At 39.9% G+C, this 17,810-nt stretch overlaps 1 protein-coding gene across 5 annotated transcripts in view; it reads right to left on the bottom strand.

Annotated features, from left to right (window-relative positions):
• Nucleotides 1-17,810, bottom strand: part of LOC148853215 (putative LRR receptor-like serine/threonine-protein kinase At1g06840) — a 132,173-nt gene that overhangs the window by 50,827 nt on the left and 63,536 nt on the right. For 4 of the 5 annotated variants that reach the window (XM_088947574.1, XM_088947576.1, XM_088947577.1 and 1 more), the window contains 5 exons: nucleotides 1,140-1,208; nucleotides 924-992; nucleotides 687-758; nucleotides 487-573; nucleotides 192-260 (listed from right to left, as the gene is read on the bottom strand). In XM_088947574.1, coding sequence (XP_088803700.1) covers nucleotides 192-260; nucleotides 487-573; nucleotides 687-758; nucleotides 924-992; nucleotides 1,140-1,208 — 366 coding nt within the window. The remainder of the gene's footprint in view (nucleotides 1-191; nucleotides 261-486; nucleotides 574-686; nucleotides 759-923; nucleotides 993-1,139; nucleotides 1,209-17,810) is intronic. The other variant, XM_088947575.1, reaches the window with a different exon arrangement.

The raw sequence follows: 17,810 nt of genomic DNA, 5'->3' as shown, positions 1-17,810 counted from the left end.
ATTAAATATCAGTTCATGAGGGAGGCACTCTGCATGCATAATTTGCAGTACTGTTAACTGTAAGGAATGTGAGATCTTCCTATAAATTTGCTGCATGATTGATTCAAATTTTATTTTTACGTAGAAAAAAGAAAATGAATATGCAAGAATCAACAATACCTGCAAATTAAGGTAGATGAAGAGAAAAGTACCTTAGGCTGACATTTTTAGGAGGATTAAGATCGCCCAAAATGTTTGAAAGTGAATTATTTCTCAGATCCCTGTAGATCCAAAGGCATAGAGCAAAAACAAAATGAAGATCAAAAGACTTATCAACTCAGAATAGAAATCAATTAACATATGCAAGGAATCCAGAAAAGTCAAGTTATTTATCTCAAACGTAAAGGAAACCAGAAAATATAACCCTCTGAGGGATTCTTAATATAAACTTGGGAAAAAATGCAATAACAAATCATACGGAAATATTCTTCTGCCTTGAGGTCTTACAGCATAAGTTTTGCAGTTGCACTGAAGGTCATATTCTGCCACATGGTAGAAGGAACAGACCCACTCAAAAAATTGTTCTCAAGTGACCTGTAGTGAAAAAATGACTATATTCTCATTTGGTGAAATTAGAAGTAGAATTCCATAAATAGAGAGAAAATAGGGATTAGAGAAATGGGACTAAAATGTGGGCAGGTTCTTACAATCTTTGGAGCTGAGGAAGATTGGAAAAATTTTCAGGGATAGACCCATTAAGACGATTGTGAGACAGATAACTGCAAAAGACAATTATTGATAGAATGGATTTTTTTTATCAAGTTGACCAATAATATGAAGCATGAATGAAATTTTAAGAAGATATTGGTCATGATCCTTGACCAACCCAACAAGGATATTTTCAGTTAGAGCTGCATTAAGTCAGCATTTTTAAGTTTACATACATATTGGTGACATTATTGGAGAACTTATTTGATGGTATTGATCCAGTAAGCTCGTTCCAGCTAAGATCTCTAACATAAGCCCATTAGAAAGTCAGCATATTCATCAGCATAGGACAGAATAGAAATTCTAAATTACATTAAAAATATAAAAGCTGCTTCAGTCTCTGAAAATTGATACTTGCCCCAAAATAGTTTTGTGATACTAAAGCAACTTACAAATAATGAAGGTGTGGTACACTGCTGAGATCTGGAACAGCCCCTTTCAAACTGCAATTCCGAAGACTTCTGCTAAGACAGAAGTAAATAAATTAAGTATTCAGTCTTCCCAAGAGTAGAAAGGTGCTGAAATAAAAAATCTATAAAAGAAAAGAATATTTCTTGAAGAAGAAGAGAAGAAAGGAGAAAAGGAAGATAATGCTGGCCGCCCTCTTCACTATTATTTATAGTTTGAAAATAATAAAGGGTACAAAGACAAATATGCCCTTATAGGGCAGCTAACACATAAAACAGCATAAAACAATTAAAATAACCGCTCAAAAAGGACCCAACAAGAGTGATGTGGTCCCCACTTCCTATCTAAACAATAAATAATCAAAAACTACCACTATAGACTACACGATTTGTCTAAAACCTCAACACTCCCCCTCAATTTGGGAGTAAATGTCACACATTCACAACTTGCATAGATTGTAATCAAGCTTATTCTTTGCAACCCCTTTGGTGAAGACATCGGCCAATTGTATTTCAGAGGAGACATAAGGCAAGCAGACTCCTCCAATTGTCACCCTTTCTCTTATTAAGTGCCTATCAACCTCAATGTGTTTAGTCCTATCATGCTGAATTGGATTGTGGGCAATATTAATTGCAGCTTAGTTGTCACAATATAACATCATGGGCTCCTTAGCTTTTATTCCAATCTCATTCAATAGAGATCTCACCCAAAATAGTTCTGAAACACCATGAGCCATAGACCTATATTCAGCCTCTGCACTTGATCTAGCCATAACTGACTGCTTTTTACTCTTCCATGAGACCAAGTTTCCTCCCACAAAGGTGCATACCCCTGATGTAGATCTCCTGTCATTTAAGCAGCCTGCCCAATTTGTATCTGTATAGGACTCCAGCTTTAAATTTTCATGGTCTGAGAAAATAATCCCTCTGCCAGGATGCTTCTTCAGGTATGCAAGTATCCTCTCAATGACTTCCCAGTGCTAAATTCGAGGAGCATGCATATACTGATTCACAACACTAACAACATAGGAGAGGTTTAGACATGTCATACATAAATATAGTAGTCACCCTACCAGCCTCTGATATCTTCCGACATCCTTAACCGACTCACCATCCAAAGCATTAATTCTATTGTTGGTTCGGCTGATTTAGTGTTTATGTTAGTCATATTTGTGTCTTAAGTTCTTAGTTATTGGGCCTAAACTTGTTTAATTTTTTATTTGTCTAGGTGTCCCATCACTAATAAGAGGCATTCTAGTCCATTCATGTAACATTACTTTGTAAACATCTATATAAGATTGTAGGGCTGGCTGAAGTGAGTAAGCCACCATTCTCAGATCTTCTTCTCTTCTTCTTCTTCTTTTTTGGCTGTTGTTTTCCAGCAAACATGGTATCAAAGCACTAATCCATCTGACTGGTTACAGTCGCCTCTTTTCTCCTCTTCTCTATTCTTTTTTTCTCTCTCTCTCTCCTATCTTGGCTGCTGTGAAGAAACCCTAGGGCTGACTGCAGAACACAACAAGGTCTGTATCTAGGGTTTCCCTAGGTTGTAGGGCCCAAGGGGAGTTTGTTCGAGAAGCTGATGCCCTACTAGACACCCTGCAGCAGGTAGTAGCCATTCGGCTGCTAAGAGAGATTTGTGTGGAACAGATCTAGGTGGAAGGACTGAATTAGACAGTCCTAGTACAGATTGTAAGGGTGGTCACAGTCTACGACAGCAGAAGTCAAAGCCCAACCTAGTCCAGAAGAGTTCAGCATAGTATAGAGGTGGATTGTTCTTGGTTACAGACCTGTTACAAGGGGTTGTCAGACTTGTAACAGCTTCAGTAAGTCTGAAATCGTGTTCTTTGTACTGAGTTTTCAATTGTGATCACTGTAAGAGGAAGGAGATGTCTTCAATATCGGGAGAAGTGTCTTCTAGGGATAATAGAATTGGCGGGAGGTCTTCTAATCTGGAAAACCCAAATCTACACAGCTTGCAGATCACCAGTGTATTGTTGGATGAATATAACTTCAGAGAATGGCCTATTTCAGCCATGCTCTTCATTACTTCCCGAGAACTTACGGGTTATTTAGATGGACAGAAGAAGGAACTTGAAGTGGGTAGTGTGGAGTACACAATATGGCGTAAGGAAAATGCTACTGTTATGTCCTGGCTGCTTGCTTCAATGACTCCAAGAGTGGCCAGGACTGTTTAACACTTTCCCACTGCTGCTAATATTTGGGAGAAAGTGTCTAAAACTTATAGATAGAGAAAGAACAATGCAAGAATTTATAGGCTAAACCAAGACATTGTTGCATTGAGACAATGAGATATGACAGTTGCAACATATTTTGCAACCCTAGAAGGACTATGGGAAGAACTTGATCATCATCTTATTCCTGGTTGGGAGAATGTAAAAGACAAGGAGAGGCATGATAAACAAATTGAAGAGGGTAGAGCCTTTAAGTTCTTGGTTGGTTTAAACCTAATGTATGAGAGCATAAGGTCTCAAATTTTGGGAAGGGATGAAATGCCAGATTTACACCATGTCTACTCTCTAGTAAGGAATGAAGAGGTTAGGAGGAAAGAGATGCAAGTTGACACTCAAATACAGCCTGTTGAACATTCAGCCCTGATTTCTTCAAACCAAAAAGGGAGCAAGCATTCAGACAAGAAGCATCTTAAGTGCACAAATTGTGGAGGTGAAAGGCATGTAAAAGAGACTTGTTGGGTTCTTTATCCTCATCTGAAACCAGCTGCGTTAAGGAAAGACAAGAAGCCCCAGAGGAATCAAATAGCAAGTGGGAACCTTGTTACTAGTCACAGTGGTGATAGTTCGAAGAACACATCTACAGTTACACCTCCTCCCATGGGACAGATTGCTAATTCCACCACATCCGGGTCCTTGGGTTTCACTACTGATGAGGTAGAGGTTCTTAGCCGGGCCTTAACCCGTCTAAGGACTAATTCCCTTGCTTCCACCTCTCTTGCCAAATCAGGTATTGTCTCTGCTTATAATGCAACTAGTTCTATAGACTCTACTTCTTGGATTATTGATTCCGGTGCAACTGACCACATGGCACACATGTCCTCTTTATTTTCTTTTTACCATTTGATGTCTGGCCAAGATAAGATGAGAGTTGCTGACGGTTCTCTCTCCACCATCTCTAGGAAGGGGGGGGGGGGTTGGCCTAAGCAAGGACCTCTCTCTTAAATCTGTTCTACATGTTCCCAATCCTACTTCCAATCTCTTATCTGTTTCGAAGCTTACCAAGAATTTAAACTGTATCATAACTTTCTTTCCTACTCATTGTGTCTTTCAGGACAGACTGACGAAGAGCGATTGGGAGTGGTCATGAGTGTGGAGGTCTCTACTATTTTGATGCAGACATCAATTTGGCCTTACAATCATCTGCTGCCAGTAGTCAAAATAATGAGGAGTCAATAGCCAGGTTACATTTGTGGCATGCAAGGCTAGGTCATTTACCTTTTTCATCATTGCAAGGGCTGTTTCCTGAATTATTCAAGGGTATTTCAAGTCAAAGTTTAGTTTCTGAAGTGTGTCAGTTGTCAAAACAATGTAGAACTCTTTATCCAATTTCTAGTAATGAAATTCAAGCTCCTTTTGATTTGGTCCATTCTAATGTTTGGGGCCCTTCACCTCTTGTTTCTGTAGATGGCTTTCGTTACTTTATTAGTTTTATTTATCACTATTCTCGATGTAAAGGATCTACTTGTTAAAAGGACGTGATGAAGTGCCACAGATAACCATGGCATTTTGTAAAATGATTGAAATTCAATTTGACAAGAAGATTAAGCAATTCCATTCAGACAATGCTGCTGAATATTTTGAAAGATCCTTGAACCTGTTCATGGAGGATGCAGGCATGCTACACCAGTCATCTTGTGCTAGTACCCCTCAACAAAATGGGGTTGCTGAGCGCAAAAATAGACACTTATTGGAGACCGCTCGAGCTTTACCATTTCAGTACAAGGTTCCCAAGCACTATTGGTCTTAAGCAATCCTTACCACATCATATCTGATAAATTGGATGCCATCCAAGGTGTTGGGTATGAAAACTCCTTTCTCTGTCCTTTGTCCTAATCTTCTAGACTTTCCTCTTCCACCTAGAGTCTTTGGTTGTGTATGACCAAGTTGGATCCTAGGGTTACGAAAGGAATCTTTCTAGGGTACTCTCCTACACAGAAGGGTTACGAGTGTTATGATCCCGTTACCAAGAAGAAATACGTCACAAAAGATGTGGTATTTTTTGAGTCTCAATCCTATTTTCATTCTTCCCAAAATCCTCTTCAGGGGGAGACTAGTGGGATGGAAGAGGATTCTTCTTCCCCCTCCTTTTTTGTGCCTCTTTCTGCCTCGGGCCTTCCATCTTCTCCTCCTGATCCTCCTAGTTGTAGCATCCCAGGTGAATCTAGTGAGGCTCCCATTGAACCTGTTACCACTTTAGATGCTGCAGATGTAACTGAGGACACTAATAGGCAACAAAAAGATATAAGAATCACCTACAACAAAAGGAAAAAAGACCCTCTAACTCATGGCAGCAACCAATAGGACTCGGATCAATCTGTCTCAGCAACTCCAGGTAATCTTATCACTCATACTTCTGATTTGGATCTCCCTATTGCTCTTCGTAAGTCTACCCATTCTTGTACTATCCGACACCCCATTGCTGAATTTGTTTCTTACTCACGTTTATCTCCTCGTTATTATTCCTTTGTGTCTGCTCTCTCTTCCATGCATGTCCCTACTAGGTACTCAGTGGCAGTGTTTGACCCAAGATGGAGAGAGGCTATAAATGAAGAAATGAAAGCCTTAATGAAAGTAAGGACTTGGGAATTAGTGAATCTACCAGAAGGGAAGAGCACTGTGGGATGCAAGTGGGTGTTCACTGTGAAGCATTGGGAGGACGGATCCATTGAAAGAAACAAGGCCAAACTTGTGGAAAAGGGGTTTACTCAAAAGGAAGGGATTGACTACAAAGAAAACTTTGCTCCAGTCACGAAGCTCAACACAATCCGGATTCTATTGTCATTAGCTACAAACTTCTCATGGGAGCTACATCAGTTGGATGTGAAGAACGCTTTCCTAAATGGCGATCTACATGAAGAGGTATTCATGGATTCTCCACCAAGTTATGGCTTTGATGGGAAAGTGTGTAAACTGAGGAAAGCATTATATGGTCTTAAGCAGTCTCCTCGGGCTTGGTTTGAGAAGCTCTGTGAGGCCAAGAAGAGAGCGTGATACACTCAAAGTGGTGCAGATCATACCTCGTTCATAAGGAAACAAGATAGCAGACTTACGACACTCATAGTCTATGTGGATGATATGGTGATTACAGGGAATGATCTAGAAGAGATAAAAAGATTGAAGGAGTTCTTGGCTTCTGAGTTTGAGATCAAAGACTTGGTCCATCTGAGATACTTCCTTGGAATCGAAGTTGCTAAGTCACAAGAGGGCATCTATATATGTCAATGGAAGTATGTCCTTGACCTTCTAGAGGAGACAGGTATGATGGGGAGTAGACCAGCAGATACTTCAATAGAACAGAACCATGGTCTATAGGAATCAGTAGGAGAGGACTACCTTAATAAAGAGAGATACCAAAAACTAGTAGGGAAGTTGATATATCTGTATCTCAGTCCACCAGATATTGCTTATGATGTACATGTTGTCAGCCAGTTCATGCACTCTCCATAGATTCCTTATATGAGAGCAGCGGAAAGGATTCTTAGGTACTTGAAGACTTGCTTAGGAAAAGGAATCCTGTTCAAAAAACACAATAAAATTGAAATTGAAGCGTATACTGATGCAGATTGGGCTGGTTTTGTTAGAGACAGGAAGTCTACTTTTGGGTATTGCACATTCGTTGGAGGCTGAATATCGAGCTATGGCTCATGGTGTTGTTGAACTATTGTGGCTTAGGACTATTCTTGGTGAGATCGGGATAAAGGTCGAGTGTCCTCTCAGGCTGTACTATTACAACAAGGCTGCCATCAACATTGCAAATAACTCAGTGCAACATGATAGGACGAAGCATATTGAGATTGACCGACACTTCGTTAAAGAAAGGATATTCTCAGGGGAACTCTGCATTCCTTATACTCCTTCCGAGATGCAGATTGCAGATGTGCTAACAAAAGGACTACCTTCAACGAAATTCTTAGACTTACTTGGCAAGCTAAACATGACTGACATCCATGCTTAGCTTGAGGGGGAGTGTTGGTTCGGCTGGTTTAGTGTTTATGTTAGTCATATTTGTGTCTTAAGTTCTTAGTTATTGGGCCTAAACTTGTTTAATTTTTTATTTGTCTAGGTGTCCCATCACTAATCAGGGGCATTCTAATCCATTCATGTAACATTACTTTGTAAACATCTATATAAGATTGTAGGGCCGACTGAAGTGAGTAAGCCGCCATTCTCAAATCTTCTTCTCTTCTTCTTCTTCTTCTTCGGCTGTTGTTTTCCAGCAAACATCTATGATTTGGGTCAATAGGAGTATCAATTGGTTTAGTTCCTAGCTTCCTAGTCTCCTGTAGTTAAGTCCAATACATACTTCCTCTGAGAGATGAAAATCCCATACTTGGATCTTGCAACCTCAATCCCTAGAAAGTATTTCAATTCACCTAGATCCTTGATCTCAAACTCTTGTTGTAGTGGCTTCTTGAGTTCATCAATCTCCTTCAGATCATTTCTTGTAACAACTATATCATCTACATATACAATCAATACTAACAAGTGTGCATCTCTCCTTTTTACGAAGAAAGTATGGTCAGATTGAGTCTGTGTGTACCCAAAACGGGTAAGTGCTCCTCTCAACCTGTCAAACCATGCCCTAAGTGATTGTTTTAAGCCATATAGTTAGCCTACAAACTTTTCCCTTACCAACATTCTCATAAAAACCAGCTGGAATGTCCATATATATATCTCCTCTTGCAGATCACCATTATGGAAAGCATTTTTATCATCAAGTTGGAATAGAGGCCATGAATAGGTAGTTTCTAGGGACAAGAGAATCCAAACTGAGCTCATCTTAGCAACTGGTGCAAAAGTCTCTAGGTAATTAATACCATAGGTCTGTGTATACCCTTTTGCAACCAACCTTGCCTTGTACCTCTCTATGTTGCCATCTGCCTTGTACTTCACAGTGAACACCCACTACACCCGACTGTCTCTTTGTCTATAGGAAGATCAACTATTTTCCATGTATGATTTTTAACCAAGGCTTCCATTTCTTCTTGCATAGCTAGGTTCCACTCAGGTTTGGAGAAAGCCTCACTGACATTCCTGGGTATAGACACAGAATCCAAGGAAGAAAGGAAAACACGGTAAGAGGGTGATAAGGCACTGTAGGAGAGATGTTGTGAAATGCAATGGGTTGTACACTTTCTCTTCCCTTTGCAGAGTGCAATGAGAAGATCAAGATTAGAGGGATCAATTGCCACAACAGTATTAGGTGTAGAAACATCATTATCAGGGGATGAGTGGAGTTAGCCAAACCTGAGACTGTATCAGCCAAACCTGGGATCTCAGATGGACTAATGGAGAGTGGTGCAGGTTCTTCTATGTGAGCATGTGTGGAGTCAACCCTCTTCTAGTGGCGTTGATAGACCTGCGAGACTGGTCGTAGTGGATCAGGTAGTGGGACTGTAGTTGCTGATGGTGGAATAGGTGGATTAGATGAAGGAACAAGTGACACCGGAAGAGGGACAGGTTGTGAGTTCTCCTCACCAAAACACTCCCCCTAAGGAGAACCACTCATGAAAAAGAAAGTAGATTCAAAAAAGGTAACGTCCATAGTAACAAACCTGCTCCTCGACACTAGATCATAACAACAATACCACTTTTGATTTTGGGCATACCTAAGGAAAATACATTTCATGGCTTTAGGATCCAATTTCTTGCGATGAGGACCAAGAATGTGAAAAAACTCTCAAAGGTATATGAAATATCTCTCCGTCTGGAAAAAGCAATATCAAAAGCAAAGGCACTTCTTTTATTACTTGGTTTAAAAGAATGTCTACAATGCTTTCCCAACAAACAACTTCCACATTCTAAACTAGACAACTGAACAGAATTAAACAACTTTGGAAACATAAACCTCATTGAAATGAAAGAAAGATGACCCAAACAATTATGCCAGAGCATAATCTGACTCATTGACTCTGGTCCACTACTACTGCCGCTATTAACATGATGGCTCTGATGCCTTGGAATCTCATCTAGAAGGTATACTCCATTCACCTAACAACCACTCCCAATCATCCTCTTTGATTCTAGATCTTGCAAAACACAATTACCAGGAAGAAATGTCACTAAGTAGTTCAAATTTTTTATCAGATAGCTTACTGAAAGAAGATTAGTATTGAGTTTAGGGACATGTAAGACAAAGGATAAAGTAATGTCATTAGTCAATCTAACCATCCCTTTCCCAGCAATGGGAACATGGGAACCATCTGCTGTCGAGACTCTTATCTCTACTAGAGCACAAATAGTAAAAACTAAAGAAGGTAGATATATTGGTCATGTGCTCAAATGCTCTTAAGTCTATAATCCAGGGAGGTCCCTCCTTACCTGAGGTGGATACATGATTTGCAACTGCATATGAACTACCCATATGAGCAAAGGAAGTAATATGGTTGGCTCTTGCACTGTTCTACCCATCTGAAGAACTAGAATTGGCTGAATCCTTCTTATTCATAAGTTGTCCATACTTTTCCAATTCCATCCACACTGTTGCTGCTGCAATGGACTCCAGATCAGCCTGGGAGGGGGTCCTAAAGGGTCTCCTGTAATTGCCACATTTGCATTTCCCTTCTTGTTCTTGATCCGAGCTGTTACAAGATGAGGGTAAAGCTTTCAACTGGTGTCACTGGTATTCTTAGTCTTCTTGCAATAGTCACACACCAAATCCTTCTTGTCCTCCTTCCTAACCTCACTATTCCCCTTGTCTCCATTTGGCTTAGATTTAACTGTACTAACCATAGCTAACTGATCAATCCCAGGCTGTCTCAACATGACATTCCTCCTGCTCTCCTCCCTAGAGACAAAGGCATAAGCATGAGAAAGAGTCAAACTTTCTCTAGAAAAGAGATGTTGCATGGCAATGTTGAATTCAGGGTTTAGCCTAGCCAAGAACTCAAAAACCCTATTCTTTTCTACCAACCCCTGACAGGTTGATGCATCCTTCATAATCTCCCAAACCACAGTTTCTAAGTGGTCAATCTCCTGGCAAAGAGTTTTCAGCATGGAGAAATAGGTGGCAAGAGGTCTATCTCCCTATTTTGTACTAATTACCTGATTCCTTAACTGATAGGCTCTAGCAACATTCTGTTTCTGGGAATAGGTTTTAGTCACTCCATCCCAAATCTCCTTTGCAGTATTAGCCCACAAAAAAATTTTACCAATGTGAGGTAACATAGAGTTACACAGCTAGGTCATCACCATGTAATTCTCTAGTACCCACCGGGAGGGATCTGTGTCAGGTTTCTTCTCCTCCCCAATGATGTACACAGTTTCCCATTGGAGAGAAAAGTGAATCGGCCACTCCAAAAGGCCTAGAAAATTCCAGAAACCTAACCGCCCCTATAGAATACCTAGAGAAGTCCAACAATACCTGAGTGTCCAAGATAAGATCAAAATTGAAGAGTCCAACTTGACTAGGACTCTTCTCCGCACTCCAATTCTTCCTAATTTTGATGCCAAAACATCCTGATGACTAGATCACACCAAAAAATCCAAGAACTGGACAATTTGAAGTAGATCGATCAGCCCTTTATCTCCTCATGCAATCTTCTGATCTAGGACTGCATGAAAAAAACTTCAAGAAACCCTAACCTTGCTCTAATACCAAGTAGAAAGGTGCTGAAATAAAAAAATCTGTAAAAGAAAAGAATATTTCTTGAAGAAGAAGAAGAGAAGAAAGGAGAAAAGGAAGATAAGAGATTTGAGGGAGAAAAGAGAACAATAATGCTAGTTGCCCTCTTCACTATAGGGCAGCTAACACATAAAACAGCATAAAACAATTAGAATAACTGCTCAAAAAGGACCCAAAAGAGTGATGTCTGATGCGGTCCCCACTTCCTATCTAAACAATAAATAATCAAAAGCTACCACTATAGACTACATGATTTGTCTAAAACCTTAACACCAAGAAGATTTTAGGGGCTCCCTTTTTATCAATAACAAGATAAAGATGCATTAAAATTAAATAAAAAAAAAAAAGAATACAACTCTAAAATCGTAGGAAGAGAAGCAGATCTATAGACATTGCAAGTACAATGATGAATTTTGGATAAACCTCTAAATCTTACAACAATGATGAAGAATTTTGAAGGATCATCAAGTCATGAAATAAACTTAAATGATAGGAGTGGGAGAAGTTGGTAATGAACTTCTTGAAAAATGTGCACGGGCCTTGGGTTTTCAAGTAAGCAGCTTCCTATTTACTCATTTGGGGATCCTGGTTGGAGCAAAATCCTTTTCTAATCTGGCAGCTGGTGGTGGATTGATTGGAGAAAAGGTTTGCACATTAGAGGTATAGATATTTATCTTTGGGAGGCTCTAGCAAGTGTAGTGGAAAAGATGGGAAAGATTCTCTGGGATTTCTTATAGGGTGGCAATGGAAGAGGAAAAAAATTGCACTTAGTCAAGTGGAACAACGGGTGTACACCTAAGAGAGTGGATTGGGAGTGAGAGGAATGAGGGACTTCATCAAAGCATTACCGGTTAAATGGCTTTGCAGGTTTGGAAAAGAAAATGATGTTGTGGAGAAGAGTAGTGATTTGGCATGGTTTGCAATATCAGCGAGACTTGGCAAAATTTCCCCAAAATCTCCCCATTTTGCTGGATGGTGATACAAAATTTTCTAGGAATTTGCTTTTCCTAATATTGCCAATATTTTTCCAATATGTCGGTGATATTTCAGATTTATTGATAGATTATACATTTAAGGTTTAAAATCTTAGAATATCATTAAAAAATTCAATATTCATTAAAATCATCATAATTTATAAGAATCTTTCCCACCACTGGGTATGATTCACTTTAGTCACAATAATTCAAAAGAAAAAGTATGCAACTACAAAAGAGGATTCTCAATCTAATTACAACATATACTAACAAAAAGATAAAAAAACAAAATGACAAGTCAATGACATATGTAATGAAAAGAAGATGGCTAAAGTCTAAAATGGAGACAAAGAAACAGATACCTATATAAGTCTCTTAATATTCTCTTCTTACTGTGATAGTCATAATGATTCCTCAAAGGTGTATTGAGCCTTAAATGTACTAGTTCTTCTAACAGTTCCTCAAGGTGTATGCCTAGTTCCATGTTTCTAGAAATTTTCTTGAGTTTTTATATTTTCCAAATATCTCCAAGTTCCCCGTCACTATGGCAAAGTTTCTGTCAATATTGAAATTTCAAACTATAGTGATTTATGAGTATGGAACTATTATGTTTGAACAGACACAAGAGAAATAGCAACTTCATATGGGGTTTAAGTGTGGAAAATGATTATGAAGTTTTATGCTAAATATGCAGGATTCACGAGGTTCCAGGAAGAGGAATGGTGTGGATAAGGAAAACTCTGCAACTTATGCCCAAGGTTGTACAGATTGAGTTTGAAAAATACATCAGTCAGCCAATGTTTGGAAAAAAGTGGCGAACAAGCGGTGTGGTGCCCTACATTCAGGCTTCCGTTATTAGATTGGGAGTTGGAGGAATGTGTGGTTCCATTTTACAAATTGAAAAACACAAACATTGATAGTAACTGCACTGATAAAAGATTGATGGAAAGAATGTGTTAAAAGGAAGTTCCAAAGTCAAGTCCTTTTGCAATGCTCTTAAGAGGAATCAAATGGACAGATCTGAAGCTGCTGGGTGTGGGGAAATCCAATACACCCCCTAGGGTTGGGGAGTTTGCTTGATAGTTGGTATTCAACAGTATTCTCACTTTGGACCATTTAAAAAATGAGATTTTCAATTACCTAGCATATGCATTATGTGTAAGGATCAGGCAGAAGATGTTATACATCTTTTCATTCAGTTCTGCTTTGTGGATTTTGTCTGTGCTTTTTCCTGTTTGTCATTCAGCATTCAAAAATCAGTTATCGTGCAACAGGTGAGATGTTTTCTTCATGGACAAGGATAGGAGGGTAATGAGCCAAAGTTCTATGGAATATCATTTCATTTGTAGTCTGTTAGTATATTCTGAAAGAAAGATATAGGCATATCTTTTGTGAAAAAGACCGTTCAAGAAACAAGCTGGTGGGTGACATATGCTTGTCTGTTATCGATTGGTTTCTTACTCATCCTGAATTCAGAGATGTGAGGTGTGAATATTTGGGACCCAAACAACAGTTTCTGGGTCCAACACCCATCCCACTATCACCTTAGAGTCTCCTTCAACTATAAAATAAGTCACTCCAAGTTGGATGGAAATCTGTAGTTCTTGTACCACAGCTAATATCTCAGCCCTTTTAGAGTCTCCATAACCCACTGGACCTGAAAATAAGGACAGAATGTTTTTTGATGAATAATAATAAATTTATTGATTAAGAAGCAAATTTAGAGTGAGTTCATACATCATCCCAGCGAGAGGCGTGAGCTGCAGCCCCCCCTTGAATCTTACAAGTAAGCTAGGAAAGAAAAACAAGAATCACAACTGAGCCCAAAATAATTCTTCCCTATTTACCCCTTGCTTAGCTAACATATCTGACAAAGTATTTGCTGATCTCCCCACCCACTGTACAGTGACCAACATATTCCTTGTCAACCAACTAAATTTCTTCATTTCATTCTTGTATCGCCACATAGCCTCTTCAGAATTTTTCAACCAACCCACCACCACTTTGGAGTCCCCCTCGATTATTAGTTGTTGTACCCACAGCTGGTTTGCAAATTGCACCCCTTGTACAGCAGCTAAAAGTTCTGCCCTAATGGAGTTCCCAAATCCCAAGGGACCTGAGTAAAGCAACAAAATCTCTCCCTTTGTATTTCTCAAAGCACCCCCCATTCCGGATAAACCTGGATTACCCATGCTGCTTCCATCAAAGTTCAACTTTAGTGAGCCTTCGGATGGAGGAGACCAGCTTGTAATTGATTTGTCCTTTAGAGATGAACACCTCGCTACTGCTGACCAATTTCTCCAAAGGTCATTAAAGGAGAATTGATGAAAGATTTCCAAGGTCGTCAGCCAATGTATTGCCCTATTTAACACACAGTCTTTCAAATCCTGGCTACTCCTTTCCTTTCCTTGAAAGATTCTAAGATTTCTTTCTTCCCAAAGAGTCCAAATCAAAGCAGCACGAGCACATCTCCACATAATTCTCCCTATTTTTGCAGGCCAATAAAAGGTAGAATGGTTGAAGAGCATGTGAACTTCTGTTGGTAGACTCCAACTACCCCCAAACAACGAAAGTAGCCAAGCCCAAAGGTCTGCAGAAAAGGGACAAGATACTAATAGATGGTAACAATCCTCACCGTGAGCTCTACAGAGGATACACCAATTAGGAGAAATACAGAGAAAAGGTCTTCTCTTTTGTAGGTTGTCTAAAGTGTTTACTTTCCCATGGAAAACTTCCCAACAAAAAGCCATAATTTTTGGGGGGACTGGCCTACACCAAATTTCTTTTGACGGAAAGGGTTGGTGAGTAGAAAGTTGAGAGATGGACTTGATAAAAGAAGCACAAGTGAAGGTTCCATTGGGTCTAGGAGTCCAAACCCTCTTATCTGGCTTGGAGGGATCCAAACAAACCTGATTAAGACAACCAAGCAAAGCAGAAAGAGAATCAATTTCATCATCCCTAAGACCTTTACGAAACCCAAAATCCCAAGTAGGATCTAAGGGTGTTCCCAAAGGTGAGACAAATTTTGAGACCACATCTTTTTTGTACAAAGAAATAGAAAATAGCGAAGGGAACAAATCCTTTAACGGTGTGTCTCCTACCCAAATATCCTCCCAAAAATGGACAGAGTTGTCAGAACAAACTTCATACCTGATAAAATTGAGGAATTGAGGAAGGGTGTTGGGAATAGCCTTCCAAGGTGCTGCTAGGTTAGCTTGCCTCGATACACCAGCATCCCATCCATTCTCTGACCTCCCATGAATGCTTCCCACCACCTCATGCCACAATCTCTCTCTTTCCAAAGGCCATTGCCACAACCATTTCCCTAACAGAGTTTGATTTTTTCTAGTTACCCTCCCAAGTCCCAAACCCCCCTCTTCTTTACTTCTGCACACAATTTCCCAATTAACCAAGTGATCCTTTTTTTCTTGTCCCGGCTCCCATAAGAAATCTCTCATCAACTTCTCCAGTTTCCTAGCTTTCCTAACTGGTGTCCTAAAAACAAACAAATAATAGGTAGGTAAGTTAGCCAAGGTAGCTCTTATTAGGGTAATTCTTCCTCCTAAAGAGAGATAATTCCTCTTCCATGAGGCTAAGCTCTTCTCAAATTTTTCTATCACTGGGGTCCAAAATCTAATATCCTTAGGATTTGCCCCTAAAGGAAGCCCTAAATATGACATAGACCAAGCAGAGGTGGAGCACTCAAGACACTCCGCAATAGCCTCGACCTCCCCTACCTCCAAATCTATACCCGCTATGCAGCTCTTTTCCAGATTTATTCTCAAATTAGAGATACTTTCAAAACCTTTTATTAGCTCCTTTAGGTTTGCTACCTTTTCGCTAAGACCTCCTTCACATAAGATCATTAGGTCATCTGCAAACTGAAGGTGGGTGACGGGAACTTTGGGTCTCCCTATTCTCCAACCCCTAATGGCATCTTCACTGTCAGCCTTAGTAATGATCCTACTAATCGCATCAGCTACTAAGGTAAAAAGGAAGGGTGAGAGTGGATCCCCTTGCCTGACACCCCTGCAAGCTGGAAAAACGTCCCTCACCATACCATTTACCAGAATAGAGTAGTGACAAGTACTGGTACACCCAAAGATCCAATTACACCACTTGTCCCCAAGCCCACAATTTTGCATAACCCCTAATAGAAACTTCCAGTCCACCAAATCATAGGCCTATTCAAGATCCAATTTACAAATGAATCCTCTCTTACTAGACCTTTTCATTTCCTCCACACACTCATTTGCAATTAAGATCTGATCTGTTATTTGTCGCCCTTGAATGAAAGCCCCCTGTGTTTCACTAATGATAGAAGGGAGGACTATTTTGATCCTCAATGAGAGCACTTTAGCCAGAATTTTATAGTTGCTTGTCACCAGACTAATAGGCCTAAAAACTTTTGGGTGCTTGGCATCAATCTTCTTAGGTATCAGGGCCAAAAAGGTGGCATTAATTCCAGGGCTTATAGTGTGATTGTCTGCAAATTCCTTAAAGACTTCAACTAAATCCTCTTTCACCACCTCCCAACAGTCTTGATAAAAGCCCATTGTAAAGCCATCTGGACCCAGAGCCTTGGATATATCCATTAGATAGACAACTTTCTTAATCTCTTCTTCCTCGAAATCCCTTTCCATCCACCTTGCCACTCCGTCATCAATTCTTGGCCAATCCACCCTTTCCATGACCGCTCTCTCACTCAAAGGTCTTCTATAAATCGATTTGAAGTGGTCCACAAATTTTCTGGCTATGTCATCCTGGTTGGTAATTACCTCCTCTCCTATCTCTAGCTTCGTCACAAGATTCTTTCTTCGTCTCCCATTTGCCAAATCATGGAAGAATCTAGTGTTCCCATCGCCTTCCTTAATCCACTTGTGTCTAGATTTTTGTCTCCAACTGATTTCTTCCCTCAATAACACGTCTTCCAAATCCTTTTTCAATTGTCTCCTTAACACTCTGTCCTCCTCGGTCAGCCCATTTTGAGATGCCTTTACATCCATGTTCTCTATGCGAGAAATTAGGCACAGTTTTTGCTCCTCAATTCTACCAAACTGATCTCTATTCCACTCTTTTATTTTGGCTCTCAGCCTTTTTAATTTCTTATGGAACTTGATCCCCTTCCATCTTACCCCCCTCTCCTCCTCACCCCACTATTCCTTCACTTTTTTCACAAAATCTGGATGGGTGAGCCACATATTTTTGAATCTAAAAGGTTTGGGTCCTATAGAAAATGACTCAGTACCTATTTGGATAGGACAGTGATTAGAGGTGACCCTGGGTAACGCTCTAGCAACCAAGTTTTCCAAACTATTCTCCCAGGCAAGGTTAAATAAGAATTTGTCTAGCTTCGAACACAAAGGGGTTTCCTGAAGGTTGGACCAAGTGTAACTGGCTTGCAGCAGAGGTATTTCCTTCAGTTCACATTCTTGAATAAAACCATTAAATTTTCTCATGCTTGTTGAAATTACCTATTGGAGATTACTGGTTTCATCGGAGAATCTAAAGACATTAAAATCCCCGCCCAGGCACCAAGGACCATCCCATAGCCCCTTGATTGCATATAGTTCCTCCCACATCTCATTCCTCTCTCTATAGGAATTAGGGCCATAAATATTGGTTAAGACCCATACACACCCATTCTCTACATTCTTACACTTAATGGAAACTGAGAATCTGCCTATCAATTCTTCCACTGCTTCCACCACATCCTCCCTCCACAGTGTTACGATCCCCCCCCGAGGCTCCCCAAGAAGGAGACAAGCTCCAACCTAAACCTCTAGATCTCCAAAAACTTCTC

This window comes from Nelumbo lutea, chromosome 5 (assembly GCF_056320005.1).
Source record: "Nelumbo lutea isolate HS-2025 chromosome 5, American lotus-T2T, whole genome shotgun sequence".
Classification (NCBI taxonomy): Eukaryota; Viridiplantae; Streptophyta; class Magnoliopsida; order Proteales; family Nelumbonaceae; genus Nelumbo; species Nelumbo lutea.
The sequence above is the reverse complement of the archived record's forward strand: the minus strand, read 5'-3'. Positions and strand labels throughout refer to the sequence as shown.